This window comes from Vipera ursinii, assembly GCF_947247035.1.
Source record: "Vipera ursinii genome assembly, chromosome: 1".
Lineage (NCBI taxonomy): Eukaryota > Metazoa > Chordata > Lepidosauria > Squamata > Viperidae > Vipera > Vipera ursinii.
Genome location: NC_139512.1, coordinates 122,184,990 through 122,200,934, shown reverse-complemented (window position 1 = coordinate 122,200,934; position 15,945 = coordinate 122,184,990). Strand labels below are relative to the sequence as shown.

General features: G+C 40.2%; 1 protein-coding gene across 13 annotated transcripts in view; it reads right to left on the bottom strand.

Annotated features, from left to right (window-relative positions):
- The window catches only part of TNS1 (tensin 1), a 402,998-nt gene that overhangs the window by 131,242 nt on the left and 255,811 nt on the right, over nt 1–15,945 (bottom strand). For 12 of the 13 annotated variants that reach the window (XM_083349831.1, XM_083349836.1, XM_083349838.1 and 9 more), the window contains one exon: nt 3,509–3,550. In XM_083349831.1, the coding sequence (XP_083205957.1) occupies nt 3,509–3,550 (42 nt within the window). Of the gene's footprint in view, nt 1–3,508; nt 3,551–5,335; nt 5,385–15,945 lie in introns of those variants that run through there. The other variant, XM_083349842.1, reaches the window with a different exon arrangement.

Sequence of the window (15,945 nt, the reverse complement as noted above, 5' to 3'; positions counted from 1 at the left end):
GGTGGAGGTCTAAGTCACACTCACAACTCTCCTGGACTTCTGGAAAGCTGCTAAAATCTGGCAAAGCATTAGTCATGATGTTAAGGGACCTGATACAAGTAGTCTTCGGTTAATTGTGGTAATTGGGACCAGAATTTCCACTGCTAAGTAATACAGTCATAAAGTGAGATGTCACATGAGCATATCACTTAGTAAAAGCAATCCTGCACTTCCCATCGCTGCTGTTAAATGAGGATTGTGGATCATTAAGCAAGTCCCAGGCAGCTTGCAAGCTAGCCAGCAGGCAGGTAAGGTAAAGCAGGGCAGGGCAGGGCCAGGCAGGGGAGGGTGGGAGAGACTATTAGAGGGACTTGCAAACTTCCCAGCCAATTGACTTTGCTTGTGGGAATCGGACAGGGGAGGTCACAAATGGGGATCATGAGTGCAAGGAGGTGGCTAAGCCCCAGATCGCAATCACATGACTGTAGGAGTGCTGGGGCAACCAGGCCCTCAAGGAGACAAATCTCCCTTTTCAGCACTGTCATAACTTCAAACGTTGAACTTCATTCATAAATTGTTGAATGAAGGGCTACCTAATCAAATTGCTATATATTGCCCTGAATGTTTTTTCTTATATCAGAGTACTTTAAACTGTTTATGGGGTTGAGGGTTTTTTTTTAAATATAGTTTTGTATGGAATATTCACTGCCCAGAATTATGTATTTATGATAAGCAGCTGTATAAATTTTCTACATAAGTGAATACTTTTTCTCAGGCAAACGATGGCACTTCTCCCAGAGAATGCCTTTTCATACTCTAGTCCTTGAAGAAGGACATTGGGCTTAGGGCAAGATGTTTTTCATTTCTTCTCAAAGAAAAACAGTTTTGTTTCCAGACACTCCTTGACTCTCAAGAAATTTCCATCTTCTCAGAGCGGGTCCAGATGTTATATTTCAAAAGACTGAGCTTTTTCTCTTTTTCATATTTCCTTCTTTAAAGCAGGAAATCACAGATTGTACTGGCTAATTCTGTAACTAGAAAAAAATGTTTCTTGTACTTATCTAGTTATAAAAGATACCTTGGTGAATTTCCATTCTCTACCAGTTATCACAACGACATCCAACTAGACCACCCAGAGGAGCTTTTAGCTAGCTGCTAAGTGCCTAGGGAACTATTTTTCAATGTATTTGGACAGTGACTTTCATACAGTTGATATTTCTCAAATATAGAATGAAAAATGTGATTGCTAAAAAGTTGAGAATGACTTGATGGTACATAATCAACCAATAAGCACTTTCAGAATTCTGAACTGAATAATATTATCAAGCAAAAAAACAATCAACAACAGTTCAATACTATCGCAATAGCAGTAACTGTGAGAGGGGTCTAGGAGTCTTATTGGACAATTACTTAAATATGAGCCAACAGTGTGGTGGAGCTACCAAAAAAAGCCAATACATCAACAGAGGGGCGGAATTAAGATCATGAGAAGTGATAATACTGCTTTATACCCCACTGGTAAGACTATATTAGGGATTCTGCATCTAGTTTTGGTTACCGTGATACAAAAAAGGTGTTAAGATTCTAGAAAAAGTGCAGAGAAGATCAACAAAGATGATGAAGGAATTGGAAGCTAAAACATTTGAAGAAAGGTTGTAAGTACTAGGTATGTCTAGTCCAGGGGTAGACAACCTTGGCTCTTTTATGACTCGTGGACTTCAACTCCCAGAATTCCTGGCTGGCTCAGGAATTCTGGGAGTTGAAGTCCACGAGTCATAAAAGAGCCAAGGTTGCCTACCCCTGGTCTAGTCTAATGAAGAGAAAGACTAGGGATGACACAATAGCAGTCTTCCAATATTTAGACGCTGTCACAAAGAAGAGGGGGGTAACCAATTCCTCAAAGCAGTCAAATGCAGGACAAGAAGTAACAGACAGAAACTTATCAAGGAAAGATCCAATCTAGAAGAAATTTCTAGAAGAAATTTCATGACAGTGAGAATGGCTTGCCTCCAGAAGTTGTTGGTCCTCCATCACTGAAGAGTTTTAGGAAGAGGATAGCCATTTGTTCCGAAGGGTATAAGGTCTCCTGCTTAAGCAGAGAGTTGGACTAGAAGGCCTCCATGGCCCCTTCCAATGCTGTTATTCTGTTATTAACAGCTTTCTTTTCTTGCAGTAACAGAGTGACTGTATGTTTCATGTAAGACCTAGGAGTCAGTGTATTTGACTTCTGGTTTCTTTGTAAGTGTTTTATGTGGCTCTCAATACTGAGTTTCTTAAATTTGTTCCCAAATCAGTGAACATTATGTTAAGAATATGTGAGGATGTTTTTATTGCACCATCATTGGAAAAACAATGTTGCATTTTCTATTTAAACTTGATGTTACAGTTCTAGTCTGTTTCAATGAAGACCACTGCATTGGATTTATGATACATTCGCTAAATAAATTAGGACTGTTCATGCTTCAAAATAATTTGGGGAAATTATTTTGATCTTGCATAAGCCTGAGCCCAGCACCTCTCTACTCTTCATAAAAGTAGCCCATAATTTTTCAAGTTTCTGTGCCAACCAAAGAAAAAGTTGTGTCTGAAAGCCTGAAAAAATAGCCTGCTTTAATGAAGAACAGAGAAGTGAAGAACTCTGGTTTATGCAAGACCCAGAATACTATTTTCCAAATCATTTTTTTGGAAAAATGAGAAACACAATTCTGAACGTAACTGTTAATAAACTCAGCACGTAAAAATTTTAAGTAAAGTTATATATACTCAATATTAAGTACAGTTAGGAGAGATTGGAAATGGGCTTAAATTGTGTTAGCTGTGTTTCCCTTGTATTCTTCCCAGACTAAGAACAGTTCCCTCGGAAGTTAAGCTTATTCCCCAATTTCTCTGTCTTTAGGAAAGAAGGCAAAACCTTTCCCTTCAGCTTGGACTGATAGACTAAATGAAAGATGATTTCATTTTGGTTAATTAAGTAAATTAATGCATCAAATTAATGATGATTTTAATGGCTTTTAACCAGATTTTAACTATTTTATGTTTTGCTTTTGCTTTGTTATCTATTTCCATTTTCCATTTCCTAAGAGTGGAAAAGCAAGGCAGAGTACAGTGAAAATGTAAATAAATTAAGATGGATTCAATTAAGCTGACTTTAATGTAATGTTTGAAAAACCATTTCCTAAGTCATATCATTTGCCATTTCCTAAGCCACATCATTTGCAAATTGTTTAGTACTAATGTTTCACTCCTGATGCTAGACCAGAGCTGCACTATTGTTGACAGGCCTTAGGGACAATCCCCAGCATCATCGTTCAGTTCAACTGGAAAATAAGATGTAGTTTTGTTGCTAAATGGGTTAGAAATATGATAACACAATGGAAAAGCTGAAATAGCTGTATGAACCAGGGATTTGGGCAGCTATCATAGCCAGAAAGACCAATGTCGTTGCAGAGAATTAGAGGGGCAACTATTGGACATGGAACAGAAGAGATGTAGTGTCAATAACTTTAAACTCTAAAAGAGAAAAACTTACCGGGGTATCTACATGTTTTGCAGGGCTCTCCTCAGTGGATGGCTGCACAGAGAAGAAAAACAAAGAAAGCATAAAAGCCAAGTTCAAATGTAAAACTTCCTTGCATATTTATAAAACAAACTTTCAAGTTCCCATACAATTTTCCTACATCCCTCTTCCCTCCTGTAGCTGTGGAAGGAGATTCAAAAGGTCAGGAATCCCTGGAAGCTGGCCAGGCTCCCCAGTTAATGACCAAGTTCAATTCTAAAGGACGGAGAGGAAGTTAATGTTGAGTGCAATACAAATCATCCAAACCACTTTTAAACAGGAATTAGGTCAAGAGGGGCCTTACTGCATAACTGGGTAAAAGAGTTTGCTAAAATTTTAACTCTGTATTTTCTAGAGGTAGAGGCAGAGGTTCCCCTGCACATGTGTGCTAGTCGTTTCCGACTCTAGGGGCCGGTGCTCATCTCCGTTTCAAAGCCAAAGAGCCAGCGCTTGTCCGAGGACGTCTCCGTGGTCATGTGGCCGGCATGACTAGACGCCAAAGGCACGCGGAACGCTGTTACCTTCCCACCGTAGTGGTCTCTATTTTTCTACTTGCATTTTTACGTGCTTTCGAACTGCTAGGTTGGCAGAAGCTGGGACGAGTAACAGGTGCTCACTCTGTTACGCGGCACTCAGGATTCAACCCACCAAACTGCCGACCTTCAGATCGACAGGCTCAGTGCCCTAACCCACTGAGCCACCACGTCCCTTCTGTATTTTCTAGTTAGTCCATTTTCTGCCATTTCTAAGTCCAACCTCACCTATCTGCCCTCAACAACTCCCTCCCATAGTGCTTCTGCTTTGGTTCCTTCATCCTCAGGGGATACCACACCTCCAAATTCTCCGTTCATCATCCTCTTTTTCTCTCCCCAGTACCACTTCTCTTTCTGCTCCAATTTGGCCACCAACTACTTATCTCTTGTTTTTTATCACAAAATCCCTGTATCTCTGCCTTTATTTTTCTGCATTCCACAGAATGCAGACGCTTCTGCATGTGGCATCTATCTAAAAAAAGGGCAGTTTTTATTGGCACAAGCAAGGTGATGAATTATTTTTTTGCCAGTACATGATTACTCATCTGAATCCTCATCTTTAAATCTTCTCTTTGCTTTGCTAATATCTTTATGAGATGGGATCAATGTGGATCTCCCATTGACATGTTTACTTGTTAAGGCTATAAAACAATTCAGCTCATGTGGCTCTTATGTTCTTCCTTTGAGGAAGTGCAAGCCATCAAATTTGTTCAAAGGCTCCAATGGTTTCCTGCAGTTGGCTTTGGCAGCAAAAAAGTTTCAAACCCCAAAGGTTTAGCAGAATTGGTTAAAATACTCATAATTCTGTTTTTTTTTTAAATGGTACATAAATGATGTCCTAGAAAACTGGAAGAGTTTGTTTCCAAAGGCTCACCGATTATAAAACCCTACAATTCTACCCACATGGGTATTTTTAAAAGGCTGGATGGCTGAGCTCAGACTATTATATTTGCAGACTGAATACATGGCAAAGTGGGATAACAGCACAGCAAGCACAGGTTTTGCCATTTCTGCAACACTGTTTGTCCTGAAATGCTGTGGCAATACAGTATCATAACCCTATTTCCAGGAGCAAGAGCATGCTTCTCCTTTTATGGGAAAAGCATTATAAACAGTATTCTGTTTGCTTTGAAGGTTCAGTCCCACGTTTGCCCAGTTAAAAACAACTCAGGGTTAATGTTGAGACCTTAGAAAATTACTGCTAGGTCAGAACATACAGTACAAAGCTGGAGGGAATATTGGGTTTTGTGACTGTCAAAGAATTTACTTCAAAACAACTTAATTCCTTATCTTTAGCCATGCTAGGTCAAAGTCTGTATCAAGGCGTCCCCAATCTGACATCACTGTGACCTACAATAAAAGGGTTCTCTGAGTTAGAAAACCAGCTACTTTGTGTACAATGACATCCATCTCCAAATAAGAAAATCCATCAATAAAATCCATAATTTTTTATGAATAGAATAGAATAGAATAGAATAGAATAGAATAGAATAGAATAGAATAGAATAGAATAGCTTTATTTGGCCAAGTGTGATTAGATACACGAGGAAATTGTTTCCTGTGCAAAAGCTCTCAATGTACATGCAAAGCAACAGAGCAATAACAATCATAGCAATGATATCAATAAGAAGGGGTAGTAGAGAAGATGAGAAAGATAATAATACTATAGTCATACAGCATGGGTAAATACACTCAGACATAAGACAATACTGTAAGGATTAGGTGTTCTGCAGAATGATAGCACAGGGGGAAAAACTGTCCCTGTGTCTAGTTGTTTTGGCACGGAATGCCCTATAGCAGGGGTAGGCAACCTTGGCTCTTTTATGACTCATGGACTTCAACTCCCAGAATTCCTGAAGTCCACAAGTCATAAAAGAGCCAAGGTTGTCTACCCTTGCTATAGCAACATACCAAGGGGAAGAGTTGAAGCAGTTTATGTTCAGGATGTGAGAGGTTTGTAGATATTTTCTCAGCTGTCCTTCTGACTCATGGAATATACATTTCATTCATTTTCATTTCATTTTATTAAATTTATATGCCGCCCTTCTCCCTGAGGACTCAGGGCGGCTCACAACAATAAAAATTAAAAAACATAGAGTAAAAAATTTAAAAGAGAATTAAACAATAAATACAAAATTACAAAACAATTTAACCCAGTAAAAAGCCTAATTAAAAATCGTAGTCAGTCCAGGCCCGCTTGTTGGAACAACCACGTCTTCAGGTCACAGCGGAAGGACCGAAGGTCAGGGGCCATCTGTAGCTCCGGAGACAACTCATTCCAGAGGGTCGGCGCGCCCACAGAGAAGGCTCTCCCCCTGGGGGTCGCCAGCCGGCATTGCCTGGCCGACGGAACCCTGAGGAGGCCGACTCTGTGGGAGCGAACCGGGCAATGGGAGGTTGACAATGGCAGCAGGTGGTCTCGCAAGTACCCCGGGCCTAAGCCATGCAGGGCTTTAAAGGTTATTACCAGCACCTTGAATCGCACTCAGAGGGTAACCGGAAGCCAATGCAATTCACGCAGGAGTGGTGTAACATGGGAGTACCGAGATACTCCCATAAGCACCTGCGCGGCCGCATTTTGCACCAGTTGAAGCCTCCGGGTGCTCTTCAAGGGTAGCCCCATGTAAAGGTCCTCAATGGAAGGCAGGTTGGTTGCAATTGTTCTTTCTGCAGCCCTAACTATCCGTTGAAGTCTGTATTTGTCCTGTTTGGTTGTTGTACCAAACCAGACACTTCTAGAAGTACAAATGACAGACTCAATAATTCTCTGCAGACCTTTATCAACAGCTCCTGAGGCAGTCTAAAGTACCTAAATTGACTCAGGAAGAACATTCTTTTTTGTGCGTTTTTGATGATCGCTCTAACATTAGGTATCCATTTCAAGTCTTGGGAGATTATAGAACCCCAAAACGTGGAAGGACTCCAGTGCTGATACCGTACAGTCGAACATAGTAAGAGGTGATAGAATAGAAGGGCTCTTCCTAAAATTCAAAGTCATATTGTGGGTGAAGACAAGGGACCTAGGCCTAAGTGGGGTAACGTGAATGGGAAAAGCCTGATTAAAAATATTAATAACAAATTTGCAAATGTTTTTGGGCTGACTACACGAAATGCGCTCTGCTTTTGCAGACTGACTGATTGCCACAAGTTCTTCCTCAATGTGAGTAGTATTTACAAAGTTCATACATATGACATCCTTAAATAGATAATTTAAAGATGCTACAGGCAAGAAAAAACTCCTACAGTATTAGGCCTAAAAACGTTAATTGTGGGTACTGTTCCTTGACTGAGTCATCTCATGTTATCTCAAAAGATGGTTAAACTGAGTTTCTCTCTCTCTCTCCAGCCTGCAAACATAGCAACACTTTACAAAGGACATAGCTGCTCCAGGCATTTCTTCTATTATGGGAAGTTCTCCTTTTCTCCTGCAACTACAGTGGTGAACCAAGGTAGTCTCCCCTATGCTACGTTGTTGTTTTTTACTCACCAGATGAAACTTCTTTAGAAGTTTTGGCAACCCGAGTTATGTGAGTTATAAGGATGGGGGCATTCATTCATTCATTTATTTATTTGCCTTACGTGCATGCCATCCAACCTGAAAAGTTTCTGCAGAACTATTTCCATGGGCAGCTGAAAGGCATGACAAATTTAGAAAGAAGCCTTGCCAGACCTTTGATCCATTCTAGCCTAATGCTGTCAGCATTAATCATGAATGCTATTTCAGGGTTTCAGTTTGAAATATCTCTCAGTTTCTAGTTAGAAAGATAAGGAATTTAGAACAATAATTTTAAATATATACAAAGAAGCCTCTTTTTTATACTGTATATTTTATTCACCCTTCCTTCCTTCCTTCCTTTCACTTTTAACTTTCTCTTTGTAAGTTGGGGAGCTACTGGTACAGGCTAATAAAAAGAAAGAAATTTCTTTTTATTAGCCCTGTACAGGCAGTCCTCAACTTACAACAGTTCATTTAGTGACTGTGCAAAGTTACAACGGCACTGGAAAAAGTGACTTATGACTGTTTTTTACACTTACGACCGCTGTAGCATCCCCATGGTCACATGATCAAAATTCATATGCTCGGCAACTGGTTTGCATTTATGACGGTTGCTGTGGCCTGGGGGTCACGTGATCCCCTTTTGCGACCAATGGAGATCATATGGGGAATCCGGGTTCACTTAACAACTGTATAACTAACTTAACTGCCATGCTTCACTTAACAAGTATGGCAAGAAAAAGTTGTAAAATGGGGCAAACTCAATTAACAAATGTTTCACTTAGCAACATAAATGCTGGGCTCAATTGTGGTCATAACTCGAGGACTACCTGTATTAGTTTCTAATCTTCTTTCAAAAATACTTTTAATAATATTATTCAAAAAGAAGGAAATGAATTTAGGACTTTGGGCAATATTTTGGTTTTATAATGGAACCATAGCAGTCTGTCAACATCTTTGCAGATATTAGAAATTAGGACCATTTTATCTGGAAGTATTTTTTTTATTATTTTAATTCCATTTATATCCCACCCTTCTCCGAAGACTCAGGGCGGCTTAAGTAGTTTTATTATTGGCTAACTAAAACATTCCTCTTATTCTTTCAGCTGCCCTTCAATTTCATCATAATATAATTCAGACATTGTTTCGCTAGGATATTTATGAAATGAAGTTGCCTTTTAAAAAAAAATGATTTCATGGCAGTCAAAGCATGAGTAACATTAAAACTAGTACCTAAAATCTACTTTATGAAAAGCCATCTTGACTAGTTAATTACAAAATCATTATTTTAACAAATCAAATCAGCGAGCAAATAAATACAGTTTCTTCCTTTTCAGAGGCTTCTGCTTGTTTAACAGAATGTTGTTAAATGTTCCGTGCATAATGCAATTACCAACCTGAAGTCTGATGATGCAAAGCTGCATGGGGTCCAAGCTCACCTGAACTACTTCTAAAAACCGGTTCCTCTTTGCTGAATTGATACAAATAACAAAAGCACTTAGGCTCACTGGTACTGAAGCTACTTGCATTTCTCCAAGCCAGCAATCATAAAATGTTAACCAGGCCTAAAGATATTTGGAGGCTTACAATGGCCCAGTGTTTTCTGTGGTTTATGTGCTGTTGCTGTCAGAGTCTTGGTTAAAATGGAATAACTAAAAATAAAACTTTGCACATTAAATTCTGCAACAGTTCCAGGTTCCACTTAAGTGTTTTAAAATTTCATGTTGTGTGCATGCATTAAGGCCTCTTTTGCAAGATTTTCCATACGGCTAATTCATCAGACTTTTAATTGTTTTTCTTTTTTTTTTTAAGCAAGTCAATTCTTCCTTAGTTCAGATATTGCTTCCCCATACCATACATCTTGTGCCCGTTGCTACAAATACTCTAAATCACTTCTTCAATTCCCCAGAATTAGTCCTAAAGCCATCGGCTTCTGCTAGTAAAGAAGAGGATTGAGTCAATGCTTATCACTCTTGTTCGGTTCAAGTTCATTATTTGCAGCCTCAGTGCCTTCCTGTTCTTCCTGTTCAAAGTTCAGAACAACGCCTCACAAAATGAAGATGCAACCATTGCATGGAAGAATAGATGGAGTCAACTCAATATCCTGCAAATTCCTGCCAGGCTCTCCATATGTCAACTCCAGCCAATAGAGTTTAGACATGTAAGTCCAAAGGAATGCTCCAAGCAGAATGCTCCTATTGCTAACAGACAGAAGCCATGAGGTAGCTATTTTGTCTTTCCTCTCCTGAACAGATTTTCTGGGAAAGAAAAAAGGTGGACAATGAGCAGGAAAATAAGAAGGCTAGAAATAGCAGATAACACTGTCTCCACTACCAAAAGTGAACATACGGTATATATAATAGTGGGTGTGTTCTGATTGGGTGGGGGTGTGTTTTGAGTGGATGGGCTGGTCTCAGCTGCCAGCCTTAGACCTGAGCTGGTGAGTTGTGCTGCTTTTGTTCGGCTTCGTGTTTGTGGTGGTGCCATGTTTTATAAGGCTGGAGCTGAGACCAGCCCATCCACTCAAAACACACCCCCACCCAATCAGAACACACCCACCATTCAAAACACACTCCCACCCAATCAGAACACACTTAATCCCCCACCCAATCAGAGCACACCTCCACCCACAGAACACACCCCCTCTGGCAGTTTAAAAAAGAGGAACAAACAGCCACATGCTTCTCCCAGAAGAAGGAAGCTGAAGCCACCAGCCTGATGATGACGGATGGGATTCTGTCGAAACGTCGCTCCTACACCTTTACTTCTACGCGGGGAAAAACCCGAACAACCAAAGATCCATACATATATATATATATATATATATATATATATATATATATATATATATATATATATATATATATATATCAGCCTTATAACCTAATCAAGGAACCAGTAAGGAGATAAACAACGAGCAGAAAACAATATTCTAATCAAGGAATTAACAAGGGAAAAAAACTGCATCCTCACCAACACTGGCAAGACAAGTTACTGTATAGAAATAGGGAACAAACCCCACACTCACTAGCACTGATGATATTATACCTGGTCAGCTAATGGAATGCTTGCAAGCAAATAGCGAAGCTCAGAGAGTACAAAGGACTCCACTGTCTGCATGGCCAATAAATTCCATGAATAAGTGCAAGGCAAGCCATCTACATCCATGACATTTTACTGATCCAGCATGGATGCTGTCTATTTTGCACCCCACCCTTAAAGTTGCTCTGTTTCATTCATATACATTAGCTACTTTACACTAGAAGCAATAACCATGATTGCATCTGGCTGGCTATAAAACTATAAAACTGTTTGATAATTTTATTAGCTTTCCTCCTATTGGCTGGCTTGAGTGTATTACAGTGTTTCTGCCTGCTTTCAGTGTCCTGAGATTAGCAGGTGTGAAGATGATTTCACAGATCAATTCAAAACACTCTGCAGGGATTGTAGGAACACTATCATGTAAGTATTCCTAAAAGCATCTTCAGGCAAGGAAAATGTAATGATCTGAGTTCCTCAATACGTGATGGCTTACAATTACTCACAATGTAACTAACATTTTTGTTGTTTTTTGATGTTGGCTTTTTTTCCCCCCTCCCTATAAGTCACAGACTAAATTCTGCGAGGAAAAATGCATTTCAACCCGATGCATTTAAAAGTGTGCAAGACGAATTCAGGAAGAGACGTTGATTTCATAGGATCATTGCTTTCAACTCCATGAAACATGGAGTTTTCAGGTAAACTATAAACAGTCGAAAATTAAACAACAGGAGGCAGGGACCAGTGCAAATACTGCAGAATGGGGGGGGTGGAGAAAAGGGACATCTATTTCAGGAGAAGAATATTTACTAAGGGAACCGTGGTTCCTAAACATTAGGAATTTGGTGTAGTGGGTGCTTTCAGGAAGAGCATTTTCTTACTTAGGTTGGGAAGCAGAGTTAGAACTCTGCTTGTGTCAAGGAAGTCTCAACATGACAATGTTCTGCTTACATTATTAGAGCATGACAGTTACCCTTGGACTTGGGACACATCTCCAGAGGGAGTTGTCCAGGAGAACTTCTAACATCTCGCAGTTTCCTTGTCAAACCCACAATAACGGTTCCAAAGTGACTAGAGCGTGTGTCTTCTACAGATAAACTTCCATGTCACACTGGAAAGCATTTTCAGGGACCCACATCTGGCATGTTTAATAATTAAATATGCCACTGTGTTTACAAAGATTAATCTCGTACTGAGAAAACAAGAAGCATGTCAGTTCTGGAAATAGCCTAACAGGGCATCTTGCCAAAAGAAGCTTGAAAGCCTCATGCACCCTAAATAAAAGTCAAATATTCTCTTTCGGGGAGAAATGTTGAATTTGGAGGAACACTGAATATATCTGGGCTTGGGGCAGGTTTTCCACAAGCACCAGCAGAAGACTTGTTCCATGCGATAACTTGCCTAATTGTCTTTCTGCAAGTAAATCATTACATGGCCTTCAAAACACTCTCAATACTAGCAAACCAGTTTCCCAAATAAGATGCTTCCAGCAAAGGATCACAGCATATCTGGAAGACCTCTGTACATCCACCAAGAGACACACTTAGATTAGAACATTAAAAGTTGGGCTTTGTCTCTTCTACCTGTTCTGCTTATTTGATGTAAGTGTAAGATAAAGCAATTCCACTTCTATAAATGGAGTTTCTGAAACAGACATCTCTATTTTTATTATCAACTCCAATAATGAAAGATATATGGCCTCTGAATAAGGCTGCTATGTGGTTATCAGAGCAGTAACAAATAAATATGTTAAGAGATAGCACACTATACCTTTGATTACAGTGCAGCAGTTACTAATTCACAGTTGCCCTCTTTTAGCAGCAAATGCCTGTTTCTTTAACTGCCATATGAAGTTTTTATTTTATTTTTTTTATTTTAATTCCATTTATATCCCGCCCTTCTCCGAAGACTCAGGGCGGCTTACAAGCTTAGCAGTAGCCTTCATTCTATGTATATGCCTGCTTATTAGGGCTTTTGCCCCCCCCCAGTGGCATTATTACAAAGTCAGCTTAATTGCCCCCAACAATCTGGGTCCTCATTTTACCTACCTCGGAAGGATAGAAGGCTGAGTCAACCTTGAGCCTGGTGGGATGCGAACCTGCACTAATTGCAGGCAGCTGGTGTTACTTAAGGAGGCATTAGCCCACTGCTCCACCAAGGCTCTGGTGGTCAAGATGCTCATTGGGCCCTTACATCAGAATCTAGGCTGATATGCAGGCTCATCTTGCAGATATAGCAACCCTCAGGACATGGCCTGCTACTCCCTCCACATGACCTTTCTGCTTCTGGAAAGATACGGGGCAAATGAGGAATTGCATCACCTATAGGTGACACATGGACCAACCACTGAAGACACCTGCTCCTCTGTGTGTCCTCAACCATCCTAAGACTGCTTCAGATTTCTCACCCCTTTTGCAAAACTAAAATACCAATCAAGTACCTTGCAGCAGTTTGAATAATAACACAATCTCTCAACTGCACAAAACAGAATTCCCCAAAAGATGATGCTACTCTTCCACGAAACCTCTACCTGCACTCTCCAGTTTCCTGAAAAACTTGCCTGGATAACCACAATAACAAAAGCCAAGCTGTTTTTTGAATGGGAATCCAGGCTCTATGCAGTTCAGTGCTTAAGCTAGCCTACATCAGCATCAAATTTGTCATCCCTGTGATTCCTAGATGCTACCATGTTGTGAAAATACTTCCCACCATGAAAGGCTGTGCTTATTTTAAGTGCAAGCATCAGAAAATGTTCATCCCCTAAACAGAGAATATTTGCCCTAGTAATCCCAATCAAGGAAATGCTTAATCTTCTAAAATTGGCTTTTTCTATTACATGACTGGCAAGGGGGCTGACCCAAGCATACATCCCACCCAGCCCCACACTCCTGGGTTATCCAAGGACACAATTTTCACTGCTAAACTCTGCTTTAGTCAGACCTGGCACAGCCAGACTGGGGCCTAAAATATGATTGGCCCAGCAAGTGGGTGGTTAAAATATGCAAGAGTTACCAAGCCACTTGAAGCATTTGCTAAAACAGACCCCACCCTCCCAGACTCAGTGGAATATAATCGGCCAGAAGAATCTGCCCTTAAAAGCTGGACATTTGCTATATGAAAACAAAGCAAAACAAAATTTAGAAAAAACTCATTGCCTGAGTATTGTTAAATTAAGCTGGTGAAATGCAATGTAAAAATAATGGAAGGGCAACATCCCCAAAGAGCACCACTTCACTTGGTGCAGGGGATCCAATGTGTATACCATCAACCTTCAATGAAAGAGATCACTCTAATCTAAGGGACTTGCCCAAACCTACCACACAACTGAAAAATGCAGGAAAGCCCAAAGTGGACAGCAAGCAAGAAACAAGCATCAACCCTTGGGCTACAGTTTGCCCAGAACTATATGGAATAATTACACCCATTAAACAATCAACTGATGTGAGCATGTATATGTGGGTGTATGGATAATGAAAAAGGCTCAGCTCTAAATTATCTAACAACCTACTTTGGCTATTCTTTCCCTATGGTGCTTTCAGCAGATATCTCAAGACTCAAGAGATCTTGGATACCTGAGCTTAATTCTGGCATCTTGATGCTGAGGAAGTGGATAGGGTGATCTGTGGGGTGAATTCTACCACATGTGGTCTCAATCGATGCCCAAATTGGATCCTTCAGGAAACACAGTGAAGTAGGACTATGGCTGGATTAAAGAGTCTTTTGGGGGGAAGGATCCCGCTGATTTCGGCAAATAGTATTTTATCCCCAATTATCCTTTTTAAAGAAAGGTTGTTGAGAAAATGATGAAATTGAAACACCGTATACTAGTGGAAGCAAATTATGTAATTCTTTTCCAAACAGGATTCAAAACTGGGCATGGATTGGAAACCAATTGGTCATCCTGATAGCTGAACTTTGTCAAGGCTTGGATAAGAAGTGTATATCTTCCTATTCCTTTTAGACCTCCAGATGACCTTTGATATCATTGATGACAATACTCTTCTGGGCTCTCTGCAAGGATTAGGAATGGAGAGCATATGTTCCACTTCTTCCTAAGCAGATAACTTAAGGCAGCATAGTGGGAGAGAAGACCCCGCACAAATGTCTTATGCTCACTTATGGTTTATCTCAGAGATCACCCCTTTCCTCTCTGTTGCTTAACATCTATATGAACTGGAGGAGAGGTCAGCTCAGGATGAAGCATTTGTTGATACTAACAAATTATATGTCACCATCTCTGGCAGTAAAAGTCTTTGCCTGGACTGTGAGGAATGGGGTGGGAAGAAACAAGTGATACCAAATCTTGCAAGGTTGAACTTGCTGCTTATCTAGAAACTAGCAATTTGCCTGACCACTGATAGCTGTCAGTGGGGAAGCAAAACATTTTGCCTGACCAAGGCAAAGCATTTTGACTAACCCAGTGACAGCTCCCTTCTAAAAGGGGAGGTCTGTGACTTGCTACTAGATAGGCTGGTAGAGAGAGCCATTTGGTGTAGTGATTAAGGCACCAGGCTAGAAACCAAGAGACTGAGTGTGAGTTCTACTCCTGCCTTAGGCATGAAGCCAGCCAAGTGACTTTGGATCAGCTCCTTTTTCTCAACACTAGGAAGCAAGCAAGGGCAAACCACTTCCAAAATCTTAAGAAAACTGCAGAGGCTTGTCCAGGCGGTCAACAGAAGTCAACAATGACTCAAAGGTATCCCCTGGAAAGACAGGTAGAGGCCAGGTCTTTGCCCAGGTATAACATGTATGCTGATGTTTTTAGGGAAGCTTTAACACAGGAAGTAGTAGCTATGTCTGAAGATTATCAGTTAGATATTGAGAAGGTTCAGGACATTCCAGCTTCTCCTTTTTGTATACTGCTACCATTCATTATGAAGTTTCCTATATTTGTTGCGAGAAATGACATTTTACAAGAACGCCTGATCCCACTGAGTAATTGAAAGGGGAAATAATAATAATAATAATAATAATAATAATAATAATAATAATAATAATAATAATAATAATAATAATAATAATAATAATGTTGGAAGGGACCTTGGAGGACATCTAGTCCAAGCCCCTACTCAGGCAGGAAACCCTATACCATTTCAGACAAATGGCTGTCCAGTCTCTTCTTAAAGACTTCCAGTGTTGGATTATTCACAGCTTCTGAAGGCAGATGGTTCCACTGATTAATTGTTCTAACTGTCAGGAAGTTTCTCCTTAGTTCTAGGTTGCTTCTCTCTTTGGTTAGTTTCCATCCATTGCTTCTTGTCTTGCCTTCAGGTGCTTTGGAGAATAGCTTGACTCCCTCTTCTTTGTGGCAGCCCCTGAGATATTGGAACACTGCTATCATG